We start from the raw sequence: 27,087 nt of genomic DNA, 5'->3' as shown, positions 1-27,087 counted from the left end.
AAAAAAAGTTTTAGCTGCTAACAAGGGATTCTATGCATATTTTCTTTTTGTCTGCATGTGAGAGAAATTGTGCACCAGAGCAGGGATTGAAGTGAACTGATGCGACCCTTTACTCCAGGGGGTTCAGAGAGGGAGGGGAAGGATATCTGATCCTTACCACAAAGGATCAGTGAACAGAGCAAACATGGTAGTACCAGGGGTGTTACGCACTGACAAAAAGGTGCAATTGTTGACATTCTAAGTGCAGTTTCTTTAAAATGATTATAAATGCGGAACTTGTTAAGCTTTTGTCACTTTACAGCAACAAATGCCAATTTTTTTTATTACACACAAACACAAATCAATGAATTACTATGAAGACGAAGAAAAAGTCGTCATTGTTTTAAAACATTTGGTGTACATTGGTATATACTACCTTTGATTTGATAATCCTAAAGAATAAGTACTGTAGCAGAGGTTTTTATTTGATTAAGCTTAATCAAAAAACATATTTCTTTTGTTAAAATAAACTAATGAGAAACATAATAGTTGCTATATTTCATCCAATCCTGTATGCTGAACTAACCATTGTATTTTTTTTAAACATGGCTACAACCGAGGCCACAGTGATTATTTTTAAAGACTACAGAGATTGTTGGCAAAAATAACATATATGGTTTTTGTTTTAAAAACTACAACTTATGTTTTGAGAAGTATAATTGACACGTTTACATCCCACGCGAAATCAGGCTGATGAAACTTTTGAAGCGTTTTTACCCTATAATTATTTTTGTCATTTAGAAAACATTTATTTACAAATACAAAGGAACAGAACACAGAATATGAAAAACTGCATTTCTACTAAGCTCCACGTTGTAACCACTATTCGCAGACTCTAGGGGGCAGCGTAACAAGCGTAACACGTTTTAGAAGTAGTAAAAAAACAAACAAAAAAACACTGTTTGTAGCAACACCTCTGAGGTGCGGTGCTACTGTCATTATGGGGCGAATCATTACGAGGTCTTTATTTGTGCATAAAATTTAAAAAAAATTCAGAGATGCGCGGTGTGGAGAATTTGGTCCACACGGACGCCATGCGGACGGGCGTTGCTGCGTTACGCAGAACAGATTAATGGACTCCAGCTGCGGGTAAGTTCTGCAGTAGCAGTGACGCTTGAAATGGAAAGTAAGAGTTTGGTAGAGAGAAGCATTTTTGGTGCGCACGGGTCAGTCACTCAATGGTTTGTTATAACTAGAAATAACGAGCGTATTTTGCGATGCATGTCATACACCACCAATGTGTGTACATTTGGAAAAGATTTTTGGTCGACGTATACTGAGTGAATTGTATTTTAAATAGCAGTTATTGGCTACTCTTGTCGGAGCTGACAGCGCAGACAGATGTTTGATGTTATCGCACGTGAAGAGCTCAGCTGCACAACTCCCTGACAGTCTCACAAACATTTCACACAGGGCTTTGCATTTCTGTGGCTTATGTTTTTCTTTCTTTGTTAGCTTTCTTTATTTCATTGTGTTTTTCGCCAGACTTGTTTGCGACGGAACTTGCATTCCTCCAATGAGAATCTGTAGACTTGCCCTGGTGCATATTTTGAAGTAAGAAAGCATTAACACCACTGGGTTAACCGCACTACTGTTGACAGGATACAAATGGGACTGATGCTTTTACAGTCCTGCACCAATAGGACGGAGCTTACAGCTATATTGGGGTTGTGACAAATTTTGTGGATAACAATAAAACGAGCAAACATTTGGTTGATAGAGACAATTTTGTTTGCACACGTGCGTCAGTTGGTTTGACAGGACAGGGCTTCCACATCTGTGAATGATTTTTTTTTTTTTACCAACCGTGTGTGATCTTGTGTTCTGTGGTCTCGGTCCCCGTTGCTTCTTTTCAATTTGGTCTTTAGCACGTAAACGCCTTAGGAGTATTCAGCATGCTTCTCTTTTTAGCAGTTGTTTAACAGAAGAGAAAGGCATAAACAAATTCTCCAGAGATGAATAATGTAAACTGAAATGACACCCTTAAGACTCGGACTGTAGTTTCATAATCAACAATGCCCTTTTCTCCATGCCTACCTCCTCAGTCATTGTTCACAGATGGTGTAAAGTATATAGGCAAGACTCATTATGAGATTCTTACTGTACTGTAAATTTGAGGAAAAATAAGTTTCACATTATGGTGTTGATACAAAATGAAAAAAAAACAACAACTATATCATCATGTGATTGGTTCTATTTAAAACTAAAAAGATTGATGATCCCTAATATTGCTAAAATATCGCCCAACAGCAGCACCCCTCCCACTCCCACTAGGGCAAGGGTGTTAGAAAATGGATGGGTGGAAAATTAATAGCAAACTACCGGATAACTTTGTGGCCTGCAGATGTGGTGCTCTGTCCCACTGACAACTGAGATGAATTCAGCTGTACTTCATTGTCAGTAGATCTCTGTGCTGCATATGTTGCTGTTGGACCTACTTATCTTTGCAGACACACAGTAATACAACGTTCTGTCTCAGTCAATATGCAGTTAAAGTGAAAAGCAAGGTTTTAGTGTCATGGATTTTTGTTTCACATCGAACTTAAAAAATACATTTTAAAATTTCCAGTTATATTTAAAGTGGCAGGATATCCTTTGGTTTGATTACTTGACTATGATGTTCTGAAATACCCAGTGGAGTGAACAGTGAAGCGTTGCTTTTCCATGACACTTTTGTGTAATTTCCAAACTGACTTGATGAGACTGATTGTAATTGATTCCTCTTCGTATTAGATTATGTTCAGAATATTTTATTCCAGCCTAAATCCAATGAATGGATATTCATTATTTATAAGGCACAGTGGTGATTTAAAACTATGTGCAAAAGAGCACATTGTCTTAAAACAGGGTTTTACTATAATGTTGTAACAAAATAATTGAAATTTTAACAATTTCAACTGTATTTAGCATCTGATTTTAGTGACTGGCACAATTAGCAAGGTTAGCATTACTAAAGATGCTGTCATACTGTCGCACTCAAATTAGGCAACTTCCGAAGACATTCGGTTCCACAGGATGTCTTTTAGGACTATCATTCTAAGGTTGGGTAGAGGGGGAGGACTACATACCACAGTCTTTTGAGCTATAATGTTTAGAAAAAGCGAGAGGACCGTTTATTCTTGTACGCTTGCAGGAAGACCAATGGTAAGAACAAAAGGAGTCGTCTTTGATGTTTAATCAGACGGCCACAGGCAAATCGTAGCTGAACGTTTACTCTTTAATCGGTTTAATGATGATTAGGTGTAATTATAATGCTACTTAATGAGAGCCTCCTGTGATAATGTCTGTCTTAATTTGTCAGTGAAACCTTCATCACAGCAGTGCATCCAGTACAGGCAGGGCCATAAAGCAGCTTTAGTGGTTTGTGTGAACCCACACACTCACACTCCGACCTGCTCCTAGTATGTAGACCAGATGCTCAGCTTTCCTCGTTGGACTTATTATAAAGTGGGGGGTTGGAGAGGTACACAGCTGTACACATACTTGCAGTCTCAAGGTTTAGGGACAGCAAATCCACTACTCCAGCAGATCAAAGAGTCGGAAGGATGACTACAGGGTTTATTCCTGCATATGATTCATGATCAGTCAAAAAAAAAAAAAATCAGATGTCGTATGACTTAGGAATGACTATATATTTTTGCTTACTGCGTAGAAGATCATTTTTATTACCATTTCCTTCAGTTTTTTTTTCTTTTTTGAGAGAAATTTGAGACATCAAAACATTGACAGATTGACAGCTGTTGAACATTTCTGGGTTGGAAATGAAATTATTTTCAAACAGGTTTTGAAATTCCTCCATTTTAGTCAGACATGTTTCTTATAAATGAACAGATGGGGCTCGTTTGTTAGATTAAAAGTAACTTTTCAATCAATAAATTTTAGCACATTTTAGCAACAAGGCAAAAGTACACAGCCATAAAATACACCATGCAGTACACCAGCTTTTGAATAGTAACCTTTGCGAGGTACTAAACATGTTTTTCATTAAGCCCACATTGTTTTTTTTCTTTTTAAAGATGTTTTTGTTAGCTGTAAGGAGAAAATCATCTCCTTACAGATGACTTACAGATGATTTTCTCCTTACAGAAATTAATTAGGCCTTAATTTCTGATGAACAGAAATTAAGGCCTAAAAGAATCCGTTATTAATGTAATGGTTATCCTTGTCTTATAAAATACAGCTGGTAGCTATAAAGGTGTATCCCTTTGGTAACTGCTTGGGTGGAGCAGAGTAATAATAAAGTAGTGTAAATAGTAAAGCTTTAAAATTAGTTTTGTTTTTTTTTTAAAAATATAAGTAGTACCAAAACATTAAGGACATTAAATGTGACTCTTTTCGTACTTTTCATTCTCTACGATGACACACTCCAGTGGATAATTGCGTACAGTAGGCCTCTGGCTGGCGCAGAGCTGTAAGCGCTCTGCACTGTAAGCGCGTGTGCAGCAGCGTCTCATATTTCTGTTTTGAGCTTGGCAGGCTGCAGCTGTATTGCATGGGCAGCACATAAATTATACACAAACCCTGGAAGAGACTTCGCCTTAGAAAAAAGCAAAAAAAAAACCCAAAACAAAACAAAAAAAACATTGTATGACTTCCCTCACAAGACAGCTGCAATCTTCTTACACATAAACTGTAATCACACAGTTTAAGCCTAGCATTTTTCTCTTGGACAAAATGTTATTCCCCTGAAGCAACGTTGAGTCTATTTTAGCTGGATAAATCATACTAAAGTCTACTGAAAAGTAAATTTTCTCTGCTTAACAGTTTGTGGAAGTTCAACTCTGACTGAGTCATGGTATTGTGAACAGCAAAATATTGGAATAAGGCTGAGTAAATTTGACTGATCTAAGGTTTTAATAGCTGTGTTTGCATTACAAATGTGCAGAAACAATTGTCGGTATTCCGTTAATGTAAATAAACCCTCAAACTATTTCCCAGTTGCGGTGCTTCCATTAAATAAGAAACACAATTAAAATCACACATGAATAAGTATGTTCATGCAATATCTCATTAAAAACATGCCGAGCCATTATCCTACTACCACTTCCTGTCATTGTCTTTGTCTTTTCTAACTTTTTAGATAATGCTAAAATATCTTCTATTGTGTGTATTAATGCATGTCAAGATGCATGGTGCTATTAAGATAGCAAATTATTTGTATTTCATATGGGATCTCAAGTATTTGTGGATTTTAACTATGAAGTTGAAGGTTTTTGACTTATGAAAAGTAGATATTTCTTTGTATGAAATCTCTGAGATTATTCTCAAAATGTGTTTTTTTTTCTTTCCTCCTTATTTCTGTCTAAAGTGGCCCTAATTCACAGTTGTACTTTTCCTAATGTTTGAGAGTAAATAAAGACTGACAACATGCAAGATATCCTATAGTAGACAGAAGTTGAAAGATAAGGAATACAACATTCAGCCTTCCTGTTATCTGCTGAAAGGCCTGTTCTCTCTCACAAGACTTTAAGCAGATAAGTCTTAAGAAAATGGCTCATTTAAAAACTATTTTTCTTAAGTAGCAACATTCACTAACTAGAGAAAGGTGGACTAAAGACTTTCCAACCTGTTTACTGGTTCGGCCTGATCAAGATAAAAATCAGTTGATTTTGAATATCAGTTGGTTTTCCAGTGCAACTCTATTTTGTTTATTTCACATGAATAATTTTGTTACTTCCCCACAGTTACAAAACATAAGGAATTTAAAGAGCACAAATCACTGTTCATATATTAGCAAAATAAGACTCACATTTTATGTGCAGCCAAAGATATTTGACTGGTAACACGCTGCTTTTGGTTGAACAAATTCTGCTGAAGCTATGAATATTTTGGAAATGATAAGGAGCTTGTGGAGTTTGTGCATGTATGTGTGTGACAGTGGTGTTTATGACACACAAGCGAGAACATTCACTCCATAAATTGCTGCAATTATTGAGCTGTAGAGTCAAAACTCTGAGTGGGAGGTTGAAGTTGAGAAACATCAGTGATTCATGGTATTGTTAGTATTTCTAAAGGTCAGATGTCACAGGCTAATGGACCCTACCATTAGCCTGTGTTCAGACAGTTAAAAGTTGGGAGTTAGTAGAAATATATCTAAAGAACTTGTTGCTCAACCTGTTTGCTGGTTATTACAGATACTTTACACTAGAACTGGAGCATAAATTGCCAGATCATTTCATCCCTTCACTCTCTGCCTTAATCTTAGCCAGATGTACTTGTGTGTTCTTGCTGTATGGATCAGGATTTCTTAGGTTTCCATTGTATGCAGAGGTCAGAGTAGGTTTCATCTGTTAACCTCACATTTTTGTATGACACAAGTGAAAACTTCACCCACAAATATTGTGACAAACAGTTGTAACTTCTAGTTCGGTTCACAGTATGTATTAAATTTGGTAATATAAAGGTTTTTTACTAGTAAAGAAGCACTGAAGAAGTTAAACAGTGTGGTTATTTACTGTTATTCTTTCTCGGTGCATATTGTCTTCCAAAAGTCTTCCTTCAAACCTTTTCACATTTTGTCTAGTTTACAATAACAAACTCTATTGTATATACCGTACTAATATATGTGATACACCAAAAATATACATTAACATAAATTATTTACAAGTGGGAGGACAATATGCAGCTTTTCATATTTATTTTACAAGTAAAAATCTGAAAAGTAGTGGAATTAACTGTACACATAACAGAAAAACTTAGAGCGTTTGTAAACACCAATTTCAATATGCTGGCGTGATTCTGAACCATAACATCCTCTTCCTCTGGGAAGATGTGTTCAGTGATGTGTTTTTCTACCTCATATATCATTCTGTGTTTTTTTTTTTTTATTGGCTCTAGTGGCCTTTATTTGATAGCTAATTGACAGGAAAGCAGGTAATGAGAGAACGGGGAAGACATGCAGCAAAGGTTGCCAAGGCTGGGAATTGAACCTGCGACAGCTGTGTTGAGGACTAAGGCCTCCATATGTAGGTTGTGCTTAACCCCTGCGCCACCACAGCACATCCATCATTCTGTGTTTTGTTCATGTCCATGTGCCAAGTTTTTCCTAGCCTTGTGTGAAAGAAATGCCAAAATATTACAGTGAATCAAAAGTTTAAATGGCAAAGTATGTTTGAATACTGCCAAGTCGGGCAAGTAAATGTAAGTTGGATTAAGGATTTCACCTTACATTTGTGAGATTTTTGCAAGTTTTGTGATGTCTGCAAAATTTGTAAAAGTTTCCCTGTCGTCATTTCCCCCTACAGTCCAGGTGATGTTTGAACATTCACAGTGGCTGTAGTTCCCCTGCAGTGGAAGCAGAGCGTATCGGTGATGTACTGGAAACAAGATGGAGGGGAAATGTGCCCCATGTTGACAGGGAAACTGTATTTACTAAAGTAGTTTTTAATAAATTTAACCAAAACTGCCAAGTCAGAAGGATTTATGTTAAATGTTTCCCCGTACACCAAGATCTCTCTTCAGATTTCCCTCACTTATTTGAAAACCGTATCTTCTGTCAAGCACTAATTTAATGCAGGGGCTGCAACTAACAATTATTTTAGTAATCAATTATTCTGACAATTAATCAGAAATGATTATTAGATCAGTATTTATTTAAAGCACCAAGTCATTGTGACGTCCCTTTTGTAAGCTGCTTGCATTTTCATCATATTTCATTCTCCTTCTCAGTTTACAGAAGAGAACGCGAGAAAGTCATCTTTGGATGATAACATTCACGGTCACAATTGGTGTCTACTCGTGCTCTGTGAAAGCACGCTGTTCAACCAGTTCCATCTTTACGGTATTTTCTTTAAATGCATACTAAATCCACGCTGCCTCCATCACTTTCTAATCGGGTTTGTTGTTGAATTCATTCAGGAGAGTTTCTGCGAGCGTGAAAAGCTTTGACCCCGACGTGATTTGAACACGCAACCTTCTGATCTGGAGTCAGACGCGCTACCGTTGCGCCACGAGGTCCTGTTGCCGACTCAGACGTGGGCAGTGATATTAGTCCGGTGGGAATAGCAACACTTGCTGTTGCTGTAATAGCGCCGGATAGCAACACACTGGCACACGCGCTCAGCCTTTGTCATTTTCCCACTCTTCTCCTTATGCTGTGGTCCCTCGAGGGCAGCAGCAGGCTTTGTGCCTTTTTCTTTTTGACAGGAACAGACAACCCCACTCTGCTACAAAGACATAAAGACGCAGAGACCTTCTGCTTGTCTTGATGTGACACAACAACAACCTCTCTGTTTCCCTTCACCTCTGACACTAGATCATCTAGGCAGATACATGAACAGACAAAGTCAGTCTTCTTGGGGGGGAATGAAGGAGTAATTAAAAAAGTGACTAAGAAGGTCATGTTTTAGTCACTAAAAAAAGCAGTTCTCATAAGCAGTGTGTATGAGAACTGCTTTCTAGTTCTCATACACATATTGTTGCACCTTCCTATCTGCTCCGGTCTGCACTGTTTATTTTCTTATCCCTTTCACTTGCAGGTGCATTCAGTTTCATAGTAGGGATTATCTGTGGTCTTCTACTGTTCATATTAGGTAGTTATTGTCATAATGATGCCTTACTTTAGTGGTTTAAGGATACAGTATGATGCTATTGCCATATCTGTCATTTGTGTTTAGCGATGTACTGATCCGATTTTAATATCTCTATTGGTCCTGATATTGGAAAAAAAAATTCTATATCAGGTGTTGGTGACAATGTGCCTGATCCATAAGGGCAGATCTATTCAGTATAATTCTATGCTTTGTGCTCTGAGCGATGTCATGCGTTATTTATTTTACATTATATTTAGAATTCTTAATTGCACTTTCTTTTTTACATGTCTGACCAAGCTTGTGAAGCTATTGGTATATTTAAGTGTGCTGTACTGATGCAGAGTTATCAAATAAATGTGCAAATCTGTACATTTCTGTAAAAATAAAAATAGAAACTTTTGGCCCATGGTTGCTTCCTGTGCTGAACTGGGAGAAGAGGTCACACTTCAGAGTGCTGGTAGTTGTTTTGTCAGCACAGGTTACACTGGTTTTCTTTTACAGGTTTTCTGTAAGCCATGCTGTTTGCAGTATATTGTTTTCATGTGTCATTGTTCTGACACACATTCCGGACACCACTTGTTCTGTTCCAGACGTGATAATTGTTCTTATTATCTTTTTAATCTCAGCCCCCCCCCCCCCCTCCCTCTCCCCTCCAATATCTTTTGGATAACATTCTTTTAACACTGTCACACTTGGTTAAGGTTACAGTGAAACATAATTCAGTGTTATTGTTATTGTTGTGATGATGATACCAGTTGCAATAAGCAGCCTCAAAATGATATCTCTGAAGTTAGTATTTCAGTCACTAAAATCTATAGACACTTTGCATGTTGTTGTTTACATCTGGAAATTTTGTGCATTTTGGCCAACAAGACGATTCTTTTACTTGTCAGCCACAGTTGCGCTGCTGTGGCAGGACAATTTTGTTAAAAACATTTTTAACCTGGAGATTTAGGTATTATTAATTTAGTGCCGTGCACCACATCCAAGGGAAAATAACACAGAAAAACAACTTAAAACCACTCGTATTCTTGTTTTTTTCCCCGCTCTTTTTGTCAGCTACCCTAGACACAGCGTATCAGGAACCAACAACAGTGTATCAGGAGGATTCAACACCTATAACATGCAAACTTTTCCCACACAAAAAACAGAACTTTCACAATCTGTTATAGTGTTATGTTTTGAGACTTGATGTTTATTTTGTGATTATTAATAAATGATTACCTAATTTAAACCCCTGCTCTACAAATGATCTGTCAGAGTTGGTGTGTGGGGTCGCCTTTTTCTTTTTTTTTTTTTAACTGAACCGAAACACTAGCTTGACAAAGTCAGTGGTTAGTTATGACAAAGTGCTCGCTCTATTTTTTATTTTTATTAAAACATTTTTTCCTTATCTAGCTGTCGTATTGTTTACAATTAGTAGCAAAGCACTACGTCCCTTTTTCTTATATATTATGCATACACTTAAGATGTAGCGCGTTATGTTGACAACTTGACAGCTAAGGTCATGGCAGTCATTCGCTAGCAGTTTTTTCCCCTCCAACAGGGTCACATTGCAACTCCTCTATGTTGATTTTGGGCATTGGTAACAATAAAAATTCATAAATGGATTACATTTCAAGTGACAAAAAATTGCATCCAAGCTTGCCTTTCAAACAATGACAGACTTACAGTGCTTTTTAATAGATTTTATAAGTAAAAATTTTGCCAAAATGGGAGATAAAGTACAATGTTTGCTAAAGCAGATTCTGTCCACATGCAACCTCAGGAGTGAAAGTGCCAATTCTTGTTTCCAAAACTGCCAGAGCATAGATGGTGTGTTTATAGAATTATATTTCATGATTACAGTTCTATGGTTATCTGACACTGGGGCAGTTTCCATCCAGCTAACACCCCACAGGTCAGAGAGATCCTCTGTCGCCACACCGACCCTTAGAAGAGAGTGGTGTTCTCTGTGTGCAGACTTCCAGTGATGTCAAATGGAACTTGACGTTACACTGCAATAAATCACACTCTGAGGAAAACATAAGTGCATGTGTAAAGAGTCCTGATGTCAGTTCTGATGTCTCCACTCTGTAATATAACGGACTGTTTTTTTTTTTTTGTTTTGTTTTTTTTCCTGCAGTGATGTGGTAACAGTTTGAGGTTAACTCTTATGTTTGCTAAGTCTTTATCAGCTCAGTGCTGTCCTCCCTATACCAGCTGTTACTCTATGCTGCAGTAATAGAAATGGCTGCATCATAAAGCTCCCTTTGTTAAAATAATCATCTCCCTCTTTTCAGTTTCTCCTCTTTACATTTGTACTGGTTTCCAGTTCACCATTTGCTTAGGCCCTGTCAGATGGAAGACTGTATGCAAAAAAACTGTATGCTTAAGTACACTTCAGCACTTCTTCCTTACAAACATGACTGTAGGAGGCATTAGTTGTCATAATTTAAGTCAATGATTATTTCCTTTGGGAAGTAACCAATACGGATATTATTGTTTATAATTTTTCCAACTGTAAATGTCCTAATGCACATTTTTTAAGCTTGCCAACATGTTTTGTGTAAAGTCCAGTGGTGGAGAAAGAAGAAAGAAGTACTCAAAAAATGTACTTAAGTAAAAGTACAAATACAAAGACAAAAATGTACTCAAGTAAAAGTAAAACTACCACATTAACATTTGTACTTAAAAGTAAAAACGTACTGACTATTAAAAATACTTAAGTATTAAAAGTAAAAGTACTTGCTGAATGCATTACCTAATCTCTAATACAATATCATTAAGTGAACCGATTTTATTTAATTTTAATACATTAGAAATGTGCCATTTTAATGAAGATTGCCACAGATAAAGAATGTTTTTATTATGTTTACTCTCTGTAACATAGTTTGGACTTAGATATGTGATTCTATGCATTACAATTTCAGGGATGGAAAAATCTTGTCTCCTGTCCTAACATAGTGGTAAATTTTTTTTGCCACTAGTGGCATTTATTTTTAAAGAAATCCAACAGAAAGGGGATGGAAAGAAGGTGGGTGGGGGAGGACATGCAACCGAGGAGCCACGTAGCAGAGTTGTAGTCAAGACCACCTACCCAAGACCAAGTCAAGACCAACACCCAAGACGTGCTACGTGACACAAAAAAAATACATTTTACGTATCAAAATTGCTTCTCAAATTGATCTGAAAGATCCACATTCCCATACAACACCTAGATATTTAATACTTCGAGCTGAAATAAATTTAATCAGTAAAGATCCGTCCAGAAGAATCGGATCGTTCCTGAATGTTAAATCAATGCAGACTTTGGTCACAGCGTTGTCCCATATTTACGACACCTCAGTTAACACCTCCACACAATAATTCAGCGCATGAGTGACAACTTTTTTTCATCGCGGATGCAACATGTGTGTCTCAGTCAGCAGAGCTAACTTTGCTAGCATCACGTCCACAGATCTTACCTTTCTTTAAGCTTTCCTTCGAAGTGACGCTAAAAGTTGAATGAAGTCCCCACCTTCTGTGAAAGCGAAGCGCTGCTGATTTTACATGTCGCCATATCTTCTGATTTATGCAGTGCTATTATATTACTGACTATCAGACAGACATCTTCTCCCACTCAGAGGAAACCACTGCGCATGTCTTGGAGCTCCGCGTGCGAGTAAAGGGGGAGGCGATGGGTGACAACAGACACGTAAGTCACGTTATTGCTCGGATTTTATGGCGCCACCTTAGGTCCCTGAACATCACATTTTAATGGACAAAAAGTGCAACATGACTTGGATGTAACGAGTAACACGACACTTTTGTAGAAATGTAGTGAAGTAGAAAGTATAGATACTTACTGTAAAATGTAGTGGAGTAAAAGTAGAAAGTATCCATTATTAAATCTACTTAAGTAAAGTACAGATACACGAAAATTGTACTTAAATACTTCCCACCACTGGTAAAGTGTCTTGTAAAAATGTTTATGACCCTTAAACTTTTCCCATCTTTGTCAACAACAGGCCTCGATGTACAAACTACCATAGAGTTATGAAGTTGAACAGAATAATCTGAAGAATGTGGCATCACATTCATCCGTCTTTGCTCTGATTGCGTTAAGCAAAATCCAGATTCTCACAGTCATACTGGACAAAAATTACACATGTAGAGGAAGCTCCTTTGACAAGTTGAGTAGAAAATTAAAGGGATAGCTTTGGTGTTAAATAATGTTTTAAGATTATTCCCTCATCAAAAACATGCCTGGAGTGTTGCCTTGATTTTATTTATATTTTCATGCATATTTAAGAAATCCTGTAAACTCCTGTTCATCCATTCAGCTGTGCAAAACGCCTGGGTGAACCTAGCTCCGCCTTCGAGGACAAAGCTCCTCCTCGGAGATGCAGTTTCCAAGCTTCCAATCCTCCACCTCACAGATTAGCTCCTTCAGACTAGCCAGAAGCAATTAGCAGACACCTGGTGGAACTCTGCATCTGCTGAGCTCATATGAGCTTCTTCTCAGTGCAACGCTGGTAAAACAATTGAAGTTAAAATAGTTACTTGATTGTGTCCCCCCTCCCCCTCTTTATTTATTTATTTATTTATTTTTTACATTAAACAGTGGAACTTCCTCCTTTTCTCTTGAAAATCACCCATAACTTGATGTTATAACATCACAGAATGTGAAGTTCAGAGGGTAATTTCGCAAGGTACTGTATTTGTGTGTCATCATCACGTGCGTGTGAGCCAAAAGGATGGCAATATAAAACACAACCACAATACATTAGAGAGCTGTTTTCCGTTTGCATGAAGCAAAGCACCGCAGATAAAATGTTCCAAGTTATGTCTTCACAAGTCCAACCTAAATAGAGCATATGAAAGTTGTTTCCCTCCCCCCTTCCATCCATCCCAAGTGTAATGCTGAGATTAATTTGTGTGGTTGAGCTTCCCCCAGAATATTTGTTCCTTGTAATCCATCTGTGGAACATGTTTGGATCAAGATTTTACCAAGCAGACAGACTTAGTCAGCATTTGAACACATCTTTTTTGAATACCGAGGGTCACTTTGTGGCTTGTAATAACTTCCAGAGGTTGGATTTCAGCTGTTTTTGTCTCTTCTGGGTTTTGGTCAACTTTTATCAGGCTGCATCACAGAAGTAGTTTTTTGAATTTAGTCTTCCTGATTGGACTCCTTCAAAACACAAAGTATATTTCATTACGTTTAAATCTGGAACACAGAGAGAGAATATTTTCTTTCGACTGGAGAGTAAGATGTGTGTTATGCGTACTCTGTATGGTAACTTTTAGCTTTTCTTCCCTTTTGATTTAGATAAAATCTGCCAGATTTTTCTTTGTCTTTTAGAATTAACTTCAGTTGTTTTTTTTTCTCTTTTAATGATCTCAAAAGGAAAGAAAAGATACCACACGATTGTTTCCCTCTCAATTTGGACCATTATCCCTGGTGAACCACAATTCAGTACAACACGAAGGCATTTAACCAAAATGCCTTTGGATGAGAGAGAAGTATTGAAAATGAAGGATCCCAAAAAAAGAGATGAAAGACATGCCTGTTTCCAAATTTACTTTAGAAAGTCACTGAACTTACTATTTTCTCTGTTATGTTGTGTCTTAGGGGCTAGAGTAAGTAGAAGTAGAGGGTATCCTATAGGTTTTTGGCAAAATCCCATTTTTCTTTAGGAAGAATGGCATTAAAATGTTTTTTCTTCCCAAGGCTTCATGCTTGATCACTTATTAAATAAACTCAACAGAGACGATATAACACCTTGTGAGTGAGGAGCCTTTGTGAAACGAGATTTTACTAATATTTCATCAAAAGACAAATTGATGACTGAGTTGACAATTTAAGCTATCTTTTGCCTCCCATATTAGCCTGACTCTGAGATTCCGAATGTCTGCCAACATTTTCAAATCCAGCATGTTCCATAAAAGATGGGAGAGAGTCTGTAAACTCTGAAGAAGAAAAAAACAAAGCAACTTTGCTGTACTTCGCCAATTTTATTTATTTATTTTTTTTACGTTTTTGTGCTTTTTTGTGTAATACCCACCAAATCTCAGCAGTCTATCATAACTGTTATTGATATCAGAGATAAAATTTTCCCCATTTATAAGGAGCTACTATACTCCACTATAAAAGAATTACTTTATTTTTGTTTATAAACCGATAAGGTCATATATTATGTGACAAATCGTACAAAACATTTTTCTTGAAGATGTTAAATATGTTTTCTTTCATTCAGTGACAGACAATGACTCAGACTTGCTCCTTCCTAATTTATCACATAGATAATAGTGGTTAGTGGTGAATTGAATTGTTTTAAATCCTCATCAGTTCTTCGTGTGTTTTTAATACCTTGTCACTTTCCTAAAATAATAGCCCAAGTCATTTTTTGTCAAGGGAGTATTTTGTACCATTACTTTAGGAAGGTGAAAATATTGGATCATTAGCAGTGTTTCAAAATGCATATCAACCACAAATCACAGGTGGCTAACACTAGACCACAGATTACATTCCAACAGAACCTGTCTTCTACTTTGCGTAATTGTTCAATTTAGATGTAAAAGCTTGACATTGTAACTAGGGGTGGATTGATTTCCTTAATTTTAGGAGATTGGATGATAGTTGCATGAGAAACCAGTCTTATCCAGTGACCTTATCTACCTTTGCAAATGCCTGAAAATCAGCTACTGTCCCCTGTTGCTTTGTTGTAAGAGAAGTTTGACTGACGGAACCACTCACCAGGTCACAGCTGCACCTGCGCTAACAGTAGTCAGCCCCACTGTTGCCAACTTAGCAAACAAAAAAAAATCGGCATTGACCAAAAGATTTCAGAAAATTGCAATCGGTGCACTCCTAATTTTAATAAGAACTTTTTGTCTGTCATCCTGTGGCATACATGATTAGCCATCAACCAATTTGAAAATTGTACATTTTAAATGAATGTTTCAGTTTTTAGCTGCAGATGAAGGTGTTTTGAGGGGTAGTTGAATCGACATTTTGTCATATAACATGTCTTATTGAATAAAATGAGACTGAGAGCATGATGAAGCCTTTTTAAAGTTTAGAATTGACCTGTTTACATTATAAATGGTTATGCCTTTAGTGAGTTTGTATGTATTATAAGAAAAGCACTTTGGAATTGAGATTTTAAATATATCTGGATGAACAACATTGCAAATTGCCATAAAGAGTAAAGCTGGGCCATGAACGTAGACTGACTTTATCAGGTATCACTGAAGTTTCAGCTCAGCGTTATTCATGCCTGAACCATTTCCATACAGCTGATACAAAACAGGATATGACAGCTATTTTTACTTCCGCATAGAAGAATGAAGACTTATTTATTTTTATTCATTCAAATATATAAATAAGAACAGCCCTTAATGACATAACATAGATTGTCCCAAAAAGAAAGGTCTAGACCACTTGTTTAGGGAAAGACCACGCTCCACAGTTTCAATCCCTAACCATGTCACATCCTATATGTGCGCCAGCGAACCGGATCATAATATAAACCCCATGATGATCAGACCAGCTGATTCCTAAGAAGACACAAGCTGGTAATTCACTTGGCCGCGCAGTGTTTCATGGCTTAACTCGCATAACGCAGCAAATCCTGCGTCTATATGGTTCAAATGAAGCAAATCTCATTACAGGGCTTATGAACTATCTGTTTTTTTTTTTTCCCAGGACCCCAGCTACTGGGTTCAGGTCCACAGACTGGAGCATGGCGATGGAGGCATTTTGGACCTTGATGACATGCTGTGTGACGTGGTAGATGACAAGGATAGGGTAAGTCAAGTTATATTTTACTATGCAAATAAGTATTTATTTGCATTGCAACATTGATATTTCATTTCTTTTTAAACTTCAATCAGCTTCTGTCTCTTTTCTAATTTGTCAGTCACATTTCCTTCAAATCATATTTGAACTTGCCACGCAAACTGAAATGCTTGCTTTACTAAGTCTGCAGTGTCATGTGTTTTTGATCAGATCTCGTCCCCATTAAACAGCACAGAACTTCTGAACACAATCATTTCCTTGATTTAATTATTTCAACCTGTTTGGAGCTTCCCACTAGTGGAAGGTTTAATGATGCCATGTAACTTTAAGGCCCTAATTTGCTTTGTTTGTGTGATTCATTTACTGGTATGTGGTAGAAACATGGTGTCAGGATCATATGATGATCACAGTACTCACTCTTTCTTTGCCCTGTCTGGTCCGTTACCCACAATGCCACTGGATTCTTCCCATGGGAGCAGTGGTACACCTTAGTCACTGTTTGGCTTTAATGTTGGGCCAGCTGGTGAGCTATTCCCAAATTTGAAGTTATTCATGGGTAACTTGCAAACCTGACTTTATTTGTTTAGATAAGATGCTGTTTAATTTGGTCATCATGTCTATTAGTTTTCTAAAGCTTTAAAGTATAATGTAAAATCAACTTTGATCTCTCGTGGCAACCATTCAGATGGGTGGACCTAGCACCACCTTCACCTCACTCAGCTCCTTTAGACTAGCCAGCAGCAATTAGCCAGCACCTTGTGGAACTCTGCTTCTGTTGAGCTCATTATAAAAACTACTTCTCAGAGTAATGCTGGTAAAAACGTTGTTAGTTAATAGGAGTCATGTCATGATGACTTCCTGAAAGCGGGGTTTCAGAAAGAGCAGGAATTTTTAAAGAAACAGAGGCACAATTTTAAGGCATTAAATCAGGAAGTAAACATTCTTAACCTAACTATGCTATAAAATGTCACTATGTGCATGGACATTACACCCTGCCCCTTTTAAAACTTAAAGGGACCAAACAGAACTACTGTGATTTACTCTGTTCAACCTTCCTGTTATCAACCAAAACTCTTGCTCTTTCACCCGATACCTCAGTGATACTAACTGGCTAACTTGATTTCCTCTTCATGGAGTAATGACTAGCCGCACACTGATTGGAGTTTTCTGGTCATGAATTGATTTTTAAAAAACCTAACTTTCTGATCACAATTTTTGGCTGATACCAATTTTCTTTTGTCTGAAAAGTCACTAAATATAGCAACAAAGTTGCTAAGTTGATAACAGTGGGTTGAGCGGGCATGTGTAGATGTGACATGGTGGGCGGGTCTCTCACGGCTTACCTTTGTGGAGGTGGATTAGATAAAATTGGTTATCTGTGGATAATGAATATGGATTTTGGGAGACCACCAGTCTCTTAAAATGAAGGAAATCAGGGCCGATTTATTATTTCACTTCTTGTCATGATCTTGTCATTGCAGAGTTGAATTATCAGTGTGATGGCAGTACATTCACTAAACAGAAAATCAACCAACTCTAGTCACCAGCTAATTTCTTTGTACATATCTACCTATACTTTTGAAGTGCTATTATTATTAGTTAATATATTTTTGCACTTAAGTAGTGCAAAATATATCCACTATTTACTTAAGTGCATAGTAGTAAGACACTACTTACTTAAGTGTCTTAAAGGCAGGATTTCAACATTTAGCCTAAAAAAATCAATAGAGTGGCATTAGATTCAAATATTTGCAAGATCTGAAATTTAAACATTCATATTCTTTTTAATTGAACAGTTAATCTATGTGACTAACTTTACAGATGCTCTTAGGTCTAAAGGAGCATTTGTTTTTTCCTGAGCTAGACAAAAACCCATTTATGCATGCGTCCCTACTCACCTGATAATAACCGGTGGCTGCCATGGTTACACATTAGATTGGATCAAGGAGGATAGCAGCTGTTTTGCACCTGCTGCCACATACACACCTTTCTCCCCTTTTCCTTCTAATCTCAGCAGCTTTCTCTGTCTCTTGTGGCCTGTCATCTGTAACCATTGGAAACCAGATGACTGATTATGGAAAGAGAAGAGATTTAGAATAAATTTGGTAATTTCATTAAAAAGAAGAAAAAAAGATTAAAAATCATGGAGTCATGGATACTTCATTTTTTATTTTTAAATTTCATCAGTTTACTCTTATGCTGTATGTACTCCCTCTAGTGGCCGTGTAAGCTCATTACACTCCATTTTCTCAGAAAATGGATAATAAATGTTTCTCTCTTTTTTTTCTTATTTTGTTCTATTCATTTCCTAAATACTTGGCTGCACAAGCCTTTCTTAAAAAGTAAATAGTGACAATTGATACGAAAGACTTCCTACATATTGGTAGTTGTAGTTTAACAGAGTGCAGAGTTCAGCTGGGGCAGATCTGGGTCAGCCAGCTTTGTTCAGGTAGAGTATATATATGTGTGTGTGTGTGTGTGTGTGCACGCACACCTGTGTGGGGAGTTTATCTCACTCTGTGGGTGTTTGCTTCTTTGTGTGTGTACAGTTGTAGAGGTAAAGCCAGTCTGTCCAGTTATTTCCATTAGCCTCTACCTCCTTTCCTGTTTTTTTTTTGCTGTCGAAACTCTTGACAAGCAAGAACAAAGTCAAGCTGTTAAGTTTCTGTAACGAACAACAGCCGTCTTCCTGTTCATGCAAGTATCACTGCTTCAGGCTACTTGTCGTGTGGGGTAATATATGTAACATATGTATATGGAGTCAGAAAAAGATTGCTGATCTTATCTAAAGTAAATAAGCAGTAGTTTACACTGAAGAATTCTTCCATCCATCCATCCATTTCTTGACACCTTTGTCCCTTAGTGGGGTCGGGAGGGTTGCTGGTGCCCATCTCCAGCTAACGTTCCGGGTGAGAGGCAAGGTACACCCTGGACAGGTCGCCAGTCTATTGCAGGGCAACACAGAGACACACAGGACAAACAACCATGCACACACAGTCACACCTAGGGGCAATTTAGAGAGACTTGTTAACCTGACAGTCATGTTTTTGGACTGTGGGAGGAAGCCGGAGCACCCGGAGAAATAAAGAATTGTTCCCATTTTTAAAATCTGTGTGCTGGATCTGTGCAGCCAAGTGGGATAAATTTAACACTGAATAACATTCTTGCTATTTAAAAGATGAGTTGCACTTTTTAAATTTAATTTAAATTTAATTTAGAAGGATATGACTTCAGTGTTGCTTTAGTATAAATGATGACAGGCAAGACATCATTGCTGTGTGATGTATTTCACTAGCAAATGTACACTGACATTGGAAACACATCTGTATCTGTTTTAAAATCTCTACTTGGGGTGGGGGGAAATCTTGTTCTAATGTCATCAACCTGTGTCTCTTCTGGTTGATGACATCAACAAACAGGAAATCTATCAGTAAACGCTTTAGTGAATTTTTGTGAATAAGTGAATATATTTGAGTTACATGTTTGAGTTCCAATGATCCTCATCCCATAATGGACGTGTCAGGAAAATTGCTGTTCCTCTTCAGAGCTTTAAAAGTTAACACTTTGTTTGTGTTTGAATTTTTCCACCTGGATGATTCTTGAAAAGAATAAATATCTTTGTTATTGTGTCACCATAAATAGTTGTGGCACATTTTGAAGTCTTCCTGTTGTAGTTCTTCTGAACAACCTTTTTCTCCCCTACAGCTAACAGAGACAGATGGGATGATTTTCCTCCCCTCCTTGCATTCATAATTCCTCTAGTATTTAGTGAGATTATGGCAGTGATACATGTCGTACTGCACGGCGGGGTTAACTGGTAGGCCTGGGTTCGTTTTAAATCTGCCTGGCAATTATTTTTGATGGAAGTAGTGGGTTATACAGAAGCTTTTATGAAAGCTTGGCAAGAAATGATCACTAAGGATCTTTGATAGTAAAAACTGGCAATTTCAGGCTGCTCTTGTAGTTTTCACTAAACACTCCCATGTGTTTTATTGCTGCCAAGCACAAAAAAAAAAAAAAAAAAAAATCCTCAAAATGTTCTCATATATGGTTCCAAGGTGCACAATGCAAGTGAACACCTCTGAGGGACAGAAAAAACACAGACTTACCCAAAAGAACTAGATGATGTCACAACAACATATTGTTCTATCTTTGTAGATAGAAAAAAAAGAGTAGCATCAAATGTTCTGCCAAATGTTTTTTGGATTAATTTCAGAAACTTTCAGAAGATTCTGACTTTTTTTTTTCTAGAAACTTTGAAACTGATCTAAAAGTTGCTGAGTTTGCAAATGTTCAACTTTTCAAGCTAAAAAATGTGCTTTTGTTTCTGGAAGTTTTTTTTGGGGGGGGAGATTTACTCCTCTTTTTTCTATTTACATTGGCCTTAATATGCCATTACAGCATTACTTGACTTGCAAAGCAAATAGAAAAACCAATGATGGTGGGTTGTTCCACAGGAGGCAGCCATAAGCTTTTGTAGATTTTTCCAGGAAATTACGCTACGAAGTAGCTTCATCGTTAACACCAATTCCTTTCCACATTTTAGTAAAACATGCAAGCTGACGCTATTTAATTCGGCATGAAGTGAGTGTAAAACAATGACATCGGTGTCGCTTGTGCCGTGATTAGTTCAGGAATATTCATCTGAACTGGTGATGTGTGTGTGGGTGTCAGTGTGTGTTGCTTGGCTCATGTTCAGAAGTTCTACTATGAGAAGTGATTCATATGCGCTTGCTGAGCTGCTGCAAGCTGCAACCTGTCGGTTTCTGCTCCACAGATTGTCACACTGATGATCTAACTTCCATTTCACATGACCAATAAATTAGGACTGTTTTGCCACAGTTGGGTAGGTTTTGTTTTTGTTACACACCTGACCTCGCTACTGTTTCCAAGGTTTGTTCCAGTGGTTCTAAGGCTGTCAAAATAACAAAATGTCAGGTATTAGCTTAGATTTCCAATGTTAAAATTCACTGTTTATTTATTTACTAAGCAACCTCCTTCTGCTTTGACAAGAAGAGATGAGACGTTACATCTCATCTTTCCATTGAATTTTGGTGCAGATATTTTGGTTATTTCCTTCTCTACTTTTGTGGTCCAGCACTGCCACCAGCTGACATAAAAAGGTTGGGGTTCATTTTGTTTTGGGTGTGTTGGGATGCATTTTGTTGAATAGGTTCCAGAAAAACATGTTAGTTATCCTCTAGAAACTCTTGTGTACTATTGATTCTTTTTCAGCTCTAACAAATCCTTTAAAAGCTGCTTGTTGTCATGCTGATTGTGTCAAAAAGTATTAACTTCAATGTATCAGTAAAGACATATAAAACTAAATCTCTCGTTGCATGCTATAAGGCAGTTTGATTTAGCTTTACCTAGACTTTGAACCCCCTTGCAATACTAGCCATACCAATGTAACTTTCGCATTTTGCAATAGACACATGATCAATTTCAATAGAAAGTGTGTGACTTCAAGAAATTGTGGCTAAAAGAGCAAATGTCACGTCACTTGTGTGGCAATATTAAAAACAAAAAACTAATCGATTATAGATATCGACTAAATGCCAATACCGTGATATTTTTATCCTTATTAAAACCCATAGGTTTTGTGGCAGAGATGGGATCCATGTCAGAATTCATGGGAAAGATGGACAGAGCTCTATAAAGGATAACCATGCAAGAAAACATGTTGGGTAGGACAGAAGAGGCCAAAAATCAGGCTTGGTCAGAGAAGCTTTGAGATCCATGATAAAACGTGGAGAAGCTGCATTAATCTATAGATCAGCTGGGAGAATCTCTTGACAGACCAATGCTTAGTCCATGGCATAAAAGCCCGTCACACACAGCTTGCTGTTGACATTTCATAATTTATGAACGGTAGTGATGACCCACTGTCTGTGAACTTTAGAGTCACAGGCATACAAGGTAAATGACCTCTGTTCTGAATATATTGTAACTAATTATTTACTGCGTACCACATACCATGCTCGTTACACCAGTTCATTGCCGCATTACTCAGCTGTAACCGCTCCAATTATTCTACTCCACACTTCAAAACAAACTAAGAATAGATTGCGGAACGCCACAATTAGCACAAGGTGTCAACTCTCACTGCCTCAGATGCATTTTTGAAGGAACTTCCCTGTGAGAGACAGACTTTCATGAAAGATTGCTTTTACTTCGTGTGAAATTTCGTGCCGACTGTAACTGCAACGTCGAAACTTTAAACATACCAGCAAAATCTTGCAGCAATTGAATGCAGAAGTCATTGTCATACGTCTGTGTGTTTTCAGCTATGACATGACATTTGGAGGCCCAACTCGAAGGGCTGAAAGGATCTGCCAGTGTTTTCACTGAACGGTCTTTAATAAGCTGTTTGGTTAGAATCATTTGTTTGACATGTCAAAGATGTCTTAAGGGAGCAGTATTATATAAAATTGACTCTTTTTGATTGTTACGTCATGTTATAATGTTGTTTCCTCATAAAAACATGCCTGGAGTGTTGTCTTAGTTCTTAATTCTTAACATTTAACGCTGGTAAAAATGTTGTTAAAGGGTTAATAGAGGAGCCATATTGTGGTGACTTCCTGAAGGCAGAGTTTCGGAAAGAGTGGGAGTTTCTTAAAGGATATTTTTAAGCATTACATTTCTTTTAAGTCATACAGTATTTGACATATGTAGAATTTTAATAATTGAAGTTAACAGCTACTTGATTGTGCTATAAAATGTCACTATGTGCTTTGAAAATGAATAATACCACCCCTTTAAGTACTGGTTCATGAATTTTATTTAAAAGTAAGCACATTGGTAAATCATGTATGAATAGACTCTTTGACGTTTTGATGGTCGTCATTCTCAAACTTGGTTATTTTGGTTCCATCCAGATGAGGTACACACTGAACAGTCCATCACTGGGTACGCCACCAGTCCTTAAAATGCCTTTTTTCCTCTACAACATAACTCTGAATCCATTGAAATAAGAAAAAAATAACAGCACAGCAGTCTAGTATTAAAGATGAAAGAAGACAAGGCACACCTATAAAAATGTAATTCCGGAATAATTCCTAATGATCACCTTGCAGCTTTGATTCAAACTAATGAAGCATGCAGCAGATGGCAGCGTCACCATTAAATTGTGAGAGGATAGCCTTGAGTAAGACATTTACAATGCGGGTCTGTGCAAATAGGACCATAAAAGCGACAAAATGCCTGTAATATGGCCAATTAGGGTAAATGAAAGTAAAATCAAATGGTTGTTGCATGCAAAATGAGAAATAACACCAGCAATCATATTGTTATTGTACTCCTCGGTGTTGTCGATGCTGCAGAGAACAAACTTCTCTTACAACTGCTAACAAATCTCTTTTGTATAATCATATGAGAAGGTAGACTGCATGCTGCATCGCAGAGAATGTCATTAAGGAACAGAAAATGTATAATACTTGCAAAAATACAAACCCTAGATGTACTTCTAATACTTCATTAGGAAAACACTTTTCAGGGCAATCCTCAAGAGAAACTTTAGATCTTTAGATATTCAAATTTAATTTGAGCTTGCTTTAAAAAAAGCAACACCCCTCCAATGCTTTAGTATGCCTTGGTATGCAACTGTCTGGATGTAGCAAATAGCAGGTGCACTGGTGGATGTGTATCTGCAGAAAGATGTTGCAGTTACTCATCGGAACCACAAGGAGGCAGGATAACCTAAGTGACAGTCACTTCTAAACATTTCCCTGCATGTATTATTATATTCATGCTACGTGCTTCATATTAAAAGACAGATTTCTAAGGTGACACAAGCGCTTAATGATAAATAAACCAAAAAAAAAAAAAAAAGATGGAACCTGATTGATCTGTTCAAGTCTAACTGCTTTCTTCATTGGTCCTGTTTTCTTTGTCTTTGTAATGTCAAATCGCTGGCCCCTGTGGTTGGGCTTTTTGGACAACTGGCATTTTCTTGGCCTCCGAAGTTGGCATTGCCATGGAAACTGCGCTCGGGTGCCAAGTGGGCACCTGTGCTGGGTCGAGATCAAGCAGTGAGTGAAATTAGCCAAGGCTAAAGCAGGGTCCCACAGCTGCCCCCTGGCACCACAACACTGCCAAGGGAAATCAGAGACTAATTATCGTGTGTGTGTGCGTGTGTGCATGTGTGCATGTAAGAGTGAGGGAAAAGGAGAGCGAGAGAGTCTGATTGGCTGATTCCTGTTATCGCTTCTTAAACTGCACGACGCGTTCAGTTCACACCTAAGTATGTGGCTTTTACACAGGGGAACAAAATATGTTTGGTCATAATTTTTCTTATCAGGGTTAGCAAAGAGTTGCGGTGGGACATGTTTGCCTTGTAGACAAGAACAGAGTGATATATGTGCCAGGCTGTGTGGCATATGTAGACACTTGGAAATCTGATTCTTAAGAACAAAAGACACAAAAGATACTCACAGGAAGGCTGTTTTGAAAACAACAAAAAGAAAAGGTACAAAGTTTTTCTATTTACGTCAAATCGGCCTCCATGCTTCTTATTCAATTACAATTAAAGTGAGCTGAATGAGTTTATAGATGACCAATCAGTAGATCATAGAATTGGGCACTTTGAGTCATGTCATTAAATAATTAAGTTTTATGTTTTTCCAACATACACAATTCCATTTATTTTGATTGTTACATAGATTTGAATAGACCTGTGATAGATTTAGTTTGTTCAGAGAGTGTAAAATAGTGTAGAAAGTCATAATCATAAAAAAAATTGATATCTAAAAATCTTAGTTTGAGTTCCACTATTATTGGTATTTCTATCAGACATGTTAAGTAATTAGTTATTGTGGCAGCAAGTCATATTATGTTTAAAAAACTGTTGAATTAATGAGGGTTTGCACTGGTGGTGCTGCCCTCTGGTGGTGGAAACTAAACATGCTACTCATGCCTTTGAGTTGTCTTAGCAATTGGTTTTAAGGGCAATACATAGAATACATAATGTATATGTATGTTATGATTCATTCAGAGATTTTTAATGTCAATTTCTCTGACTCTGCTCAGAAAAAACACATGACAGATACATTTTCTAAGAGTGCTTCTTAGTACTTTTGCTTTGGTAGGTAATAGTTGTGATGAATACATTCCACAAAGAAGTGAGATAATAAAATAATTCTCAAAACCAACAGAAATGTTTTTGAAAAGACAAGCAGCACAGATACAGGAAAAGTACTGGAAACATGTTTGGAGACATAGCTATTATAATAATATATTGTTTAACTTCTTTCACTCTTAAAAATATAAGTCAATCCCATTCTTGCATTTTCAAGCAACTCCCACCTGTCTATCAATTGATGGAAGCTGAGAACCTGTGTATCCACAGCAGTGTTACCTAATTATGCAGTTATTTTTGAGAGATGCTGAGGGTGGCAAAAGGAATTGGGCTTCTACTCCTGCGTCAGCTCAGTACCTATACATAACATAGGAATAGATTTATTTGCTAATAAAAATGTAAGCCTTAAACACCATGTATGATTACAAATGTGGGTAGAATTCTTGGCTGGTACCGATGAGGTTTTTATTTATCCCCTCGTTTGTTTTTCTGTTCCTTTCTTTTTAAAGTGTGTATTTTTTTTTATTAGTCAACTCCTTTGTTTTGGTTTGCAGCTGTTTTAGGTTTGCCAATGTTCAGTTAAGTTGTAAATAGAACTTGTTCAAAAACACTAATAAAAAGAGAGAAACAGAAAAAAAACACCATGTATGTTTAGTTCTCTGTTTTGTGATATCAGGGTTTCTGAAGGCAGTTTGCTTTTCTTAGTTTTCTTTGAGGTAACAAAATCGGGAAAGTAAATTTTTAGCAGTAAAAACAAATTGAAAACCATGCATCACATTCTTTCCAATCAAAATTATGCACATGTTGATCTATCACATAAAGTCCTCATGAAACAAATTGCCTGTCATTGTAATCCGACATGTACAAATTTAGAATAAAGCACAGGCGAACCATTTATTTTCCACGGAGGACCACATTGCTTGAATATAGCATATTTATTTGAGTGATCTTTGTGTAACGTGGAGATGAGGTGCTGATTATGTGGAACAAAGTTCAGCTGCTGGTTTTAAATTGAAAGCATCAAGGCAGCGTGTTTACATATACAGTTTCAGTAGATTCAGACACACTGAGCCACTAGTATGGATAACATGAGACCAGTCTTGTTGACAAAACCATAGCTTCAGCTGCAGAGCATATGCAGTATGACATACTCCTTCTTCGGCCCCGGGTAACAATGTTATGACTCCATATTGCAGAGCAGCAGGCAGCTCCTCCATCCTCTGCTTGGTTTTTTCCCCCTGTAAAACTGCTGAAACGAGGTCATCTCACCAAGCCTGTCTAACAGCTTGGAGGAAATCCACCAAGTCACGTAGGTGTCTTTGATTTCTCCTTCATGACAGCTCCCCCCCCAAAGGGAGAGTTTTTCGCACACATGCCAAATAGCTCCTGACATGGCATCAGCCTGCCACAATCTCTACTGAAAATACCAAGACGATTCACCAAAAAACCATGGGTAGGCAGCGCCAGAGGAACGTACGGATTTAAAACACACCTTTGTAGTCAAAAGCCATCGGCCCCCCCATGCTCACACTGTCAAAGAGAAATCCCATTACAGACGACGGTGTTTATGCACGTGTCATGCAGGAAGATGTTGGTTCTGGTTGACAGCTGTCATGGCTGCTTTGGTTCCAGCGTCTGGATACTTTGCCAAACAAGCCTATTATCTGTGGCGGTGG

The 27,087-nt window shown here is 37.5% G+C and overlaps 1 protein-coding gene and 1 non-coding gene across 3 annotated transcripts in view; one reads left to right on the top strand and one right to left on the bottom strand.

Annotated features, from left to right (window-relative positions):
* The window catches only part of LOC103482325 (partitioning defective 3 homolog), a 388,210-nt gene that overhangs the window by 21,418 nt on the left and 339,705 nt on the right, over positions 1 to 27,087 (top strand). For both annotated transcript variants that reach the window (XM_081602034.1, XM_008438421.3), the window contains exon 2: positions 16,243 to 16,344. In XM_081602034.1, coding sequence (XP_081458160.1) covers positions 16,243 to 16,344 — 102 coding nt within the window. The remainder of the gene's footprint in view (positions 1 to 16,242; positions 16,345 to 27,087) is intronic.
* Positions 7,924 to 7,995, bottom strand: trnaw-cca (transfer RNA tryptophan (anticodon CCA)). Its single transcript has one exon. It is a non-coding gene; the product is annotated as a tRNA-Trp (tRNA).

This window comes from Poecilia reticulata, chromosome 20 (genome assembly GCF_904066995.2).
Source record: "Poecilia reticulata chromosome 20, P_reticulata-male-v2, whole genome shotgun sequence".
Lineage (NCBI taxonomy): Eukaryota > Metazoa > Chordata > Actinopteri > Cyprinodontiformes > Poeciliidae > Poecilia > Poecilia reticulata.
Note: the sequence above shows the minus strand (reverse complement) of the source record. Positions and strands in the feature narration are given on the sequence as shown.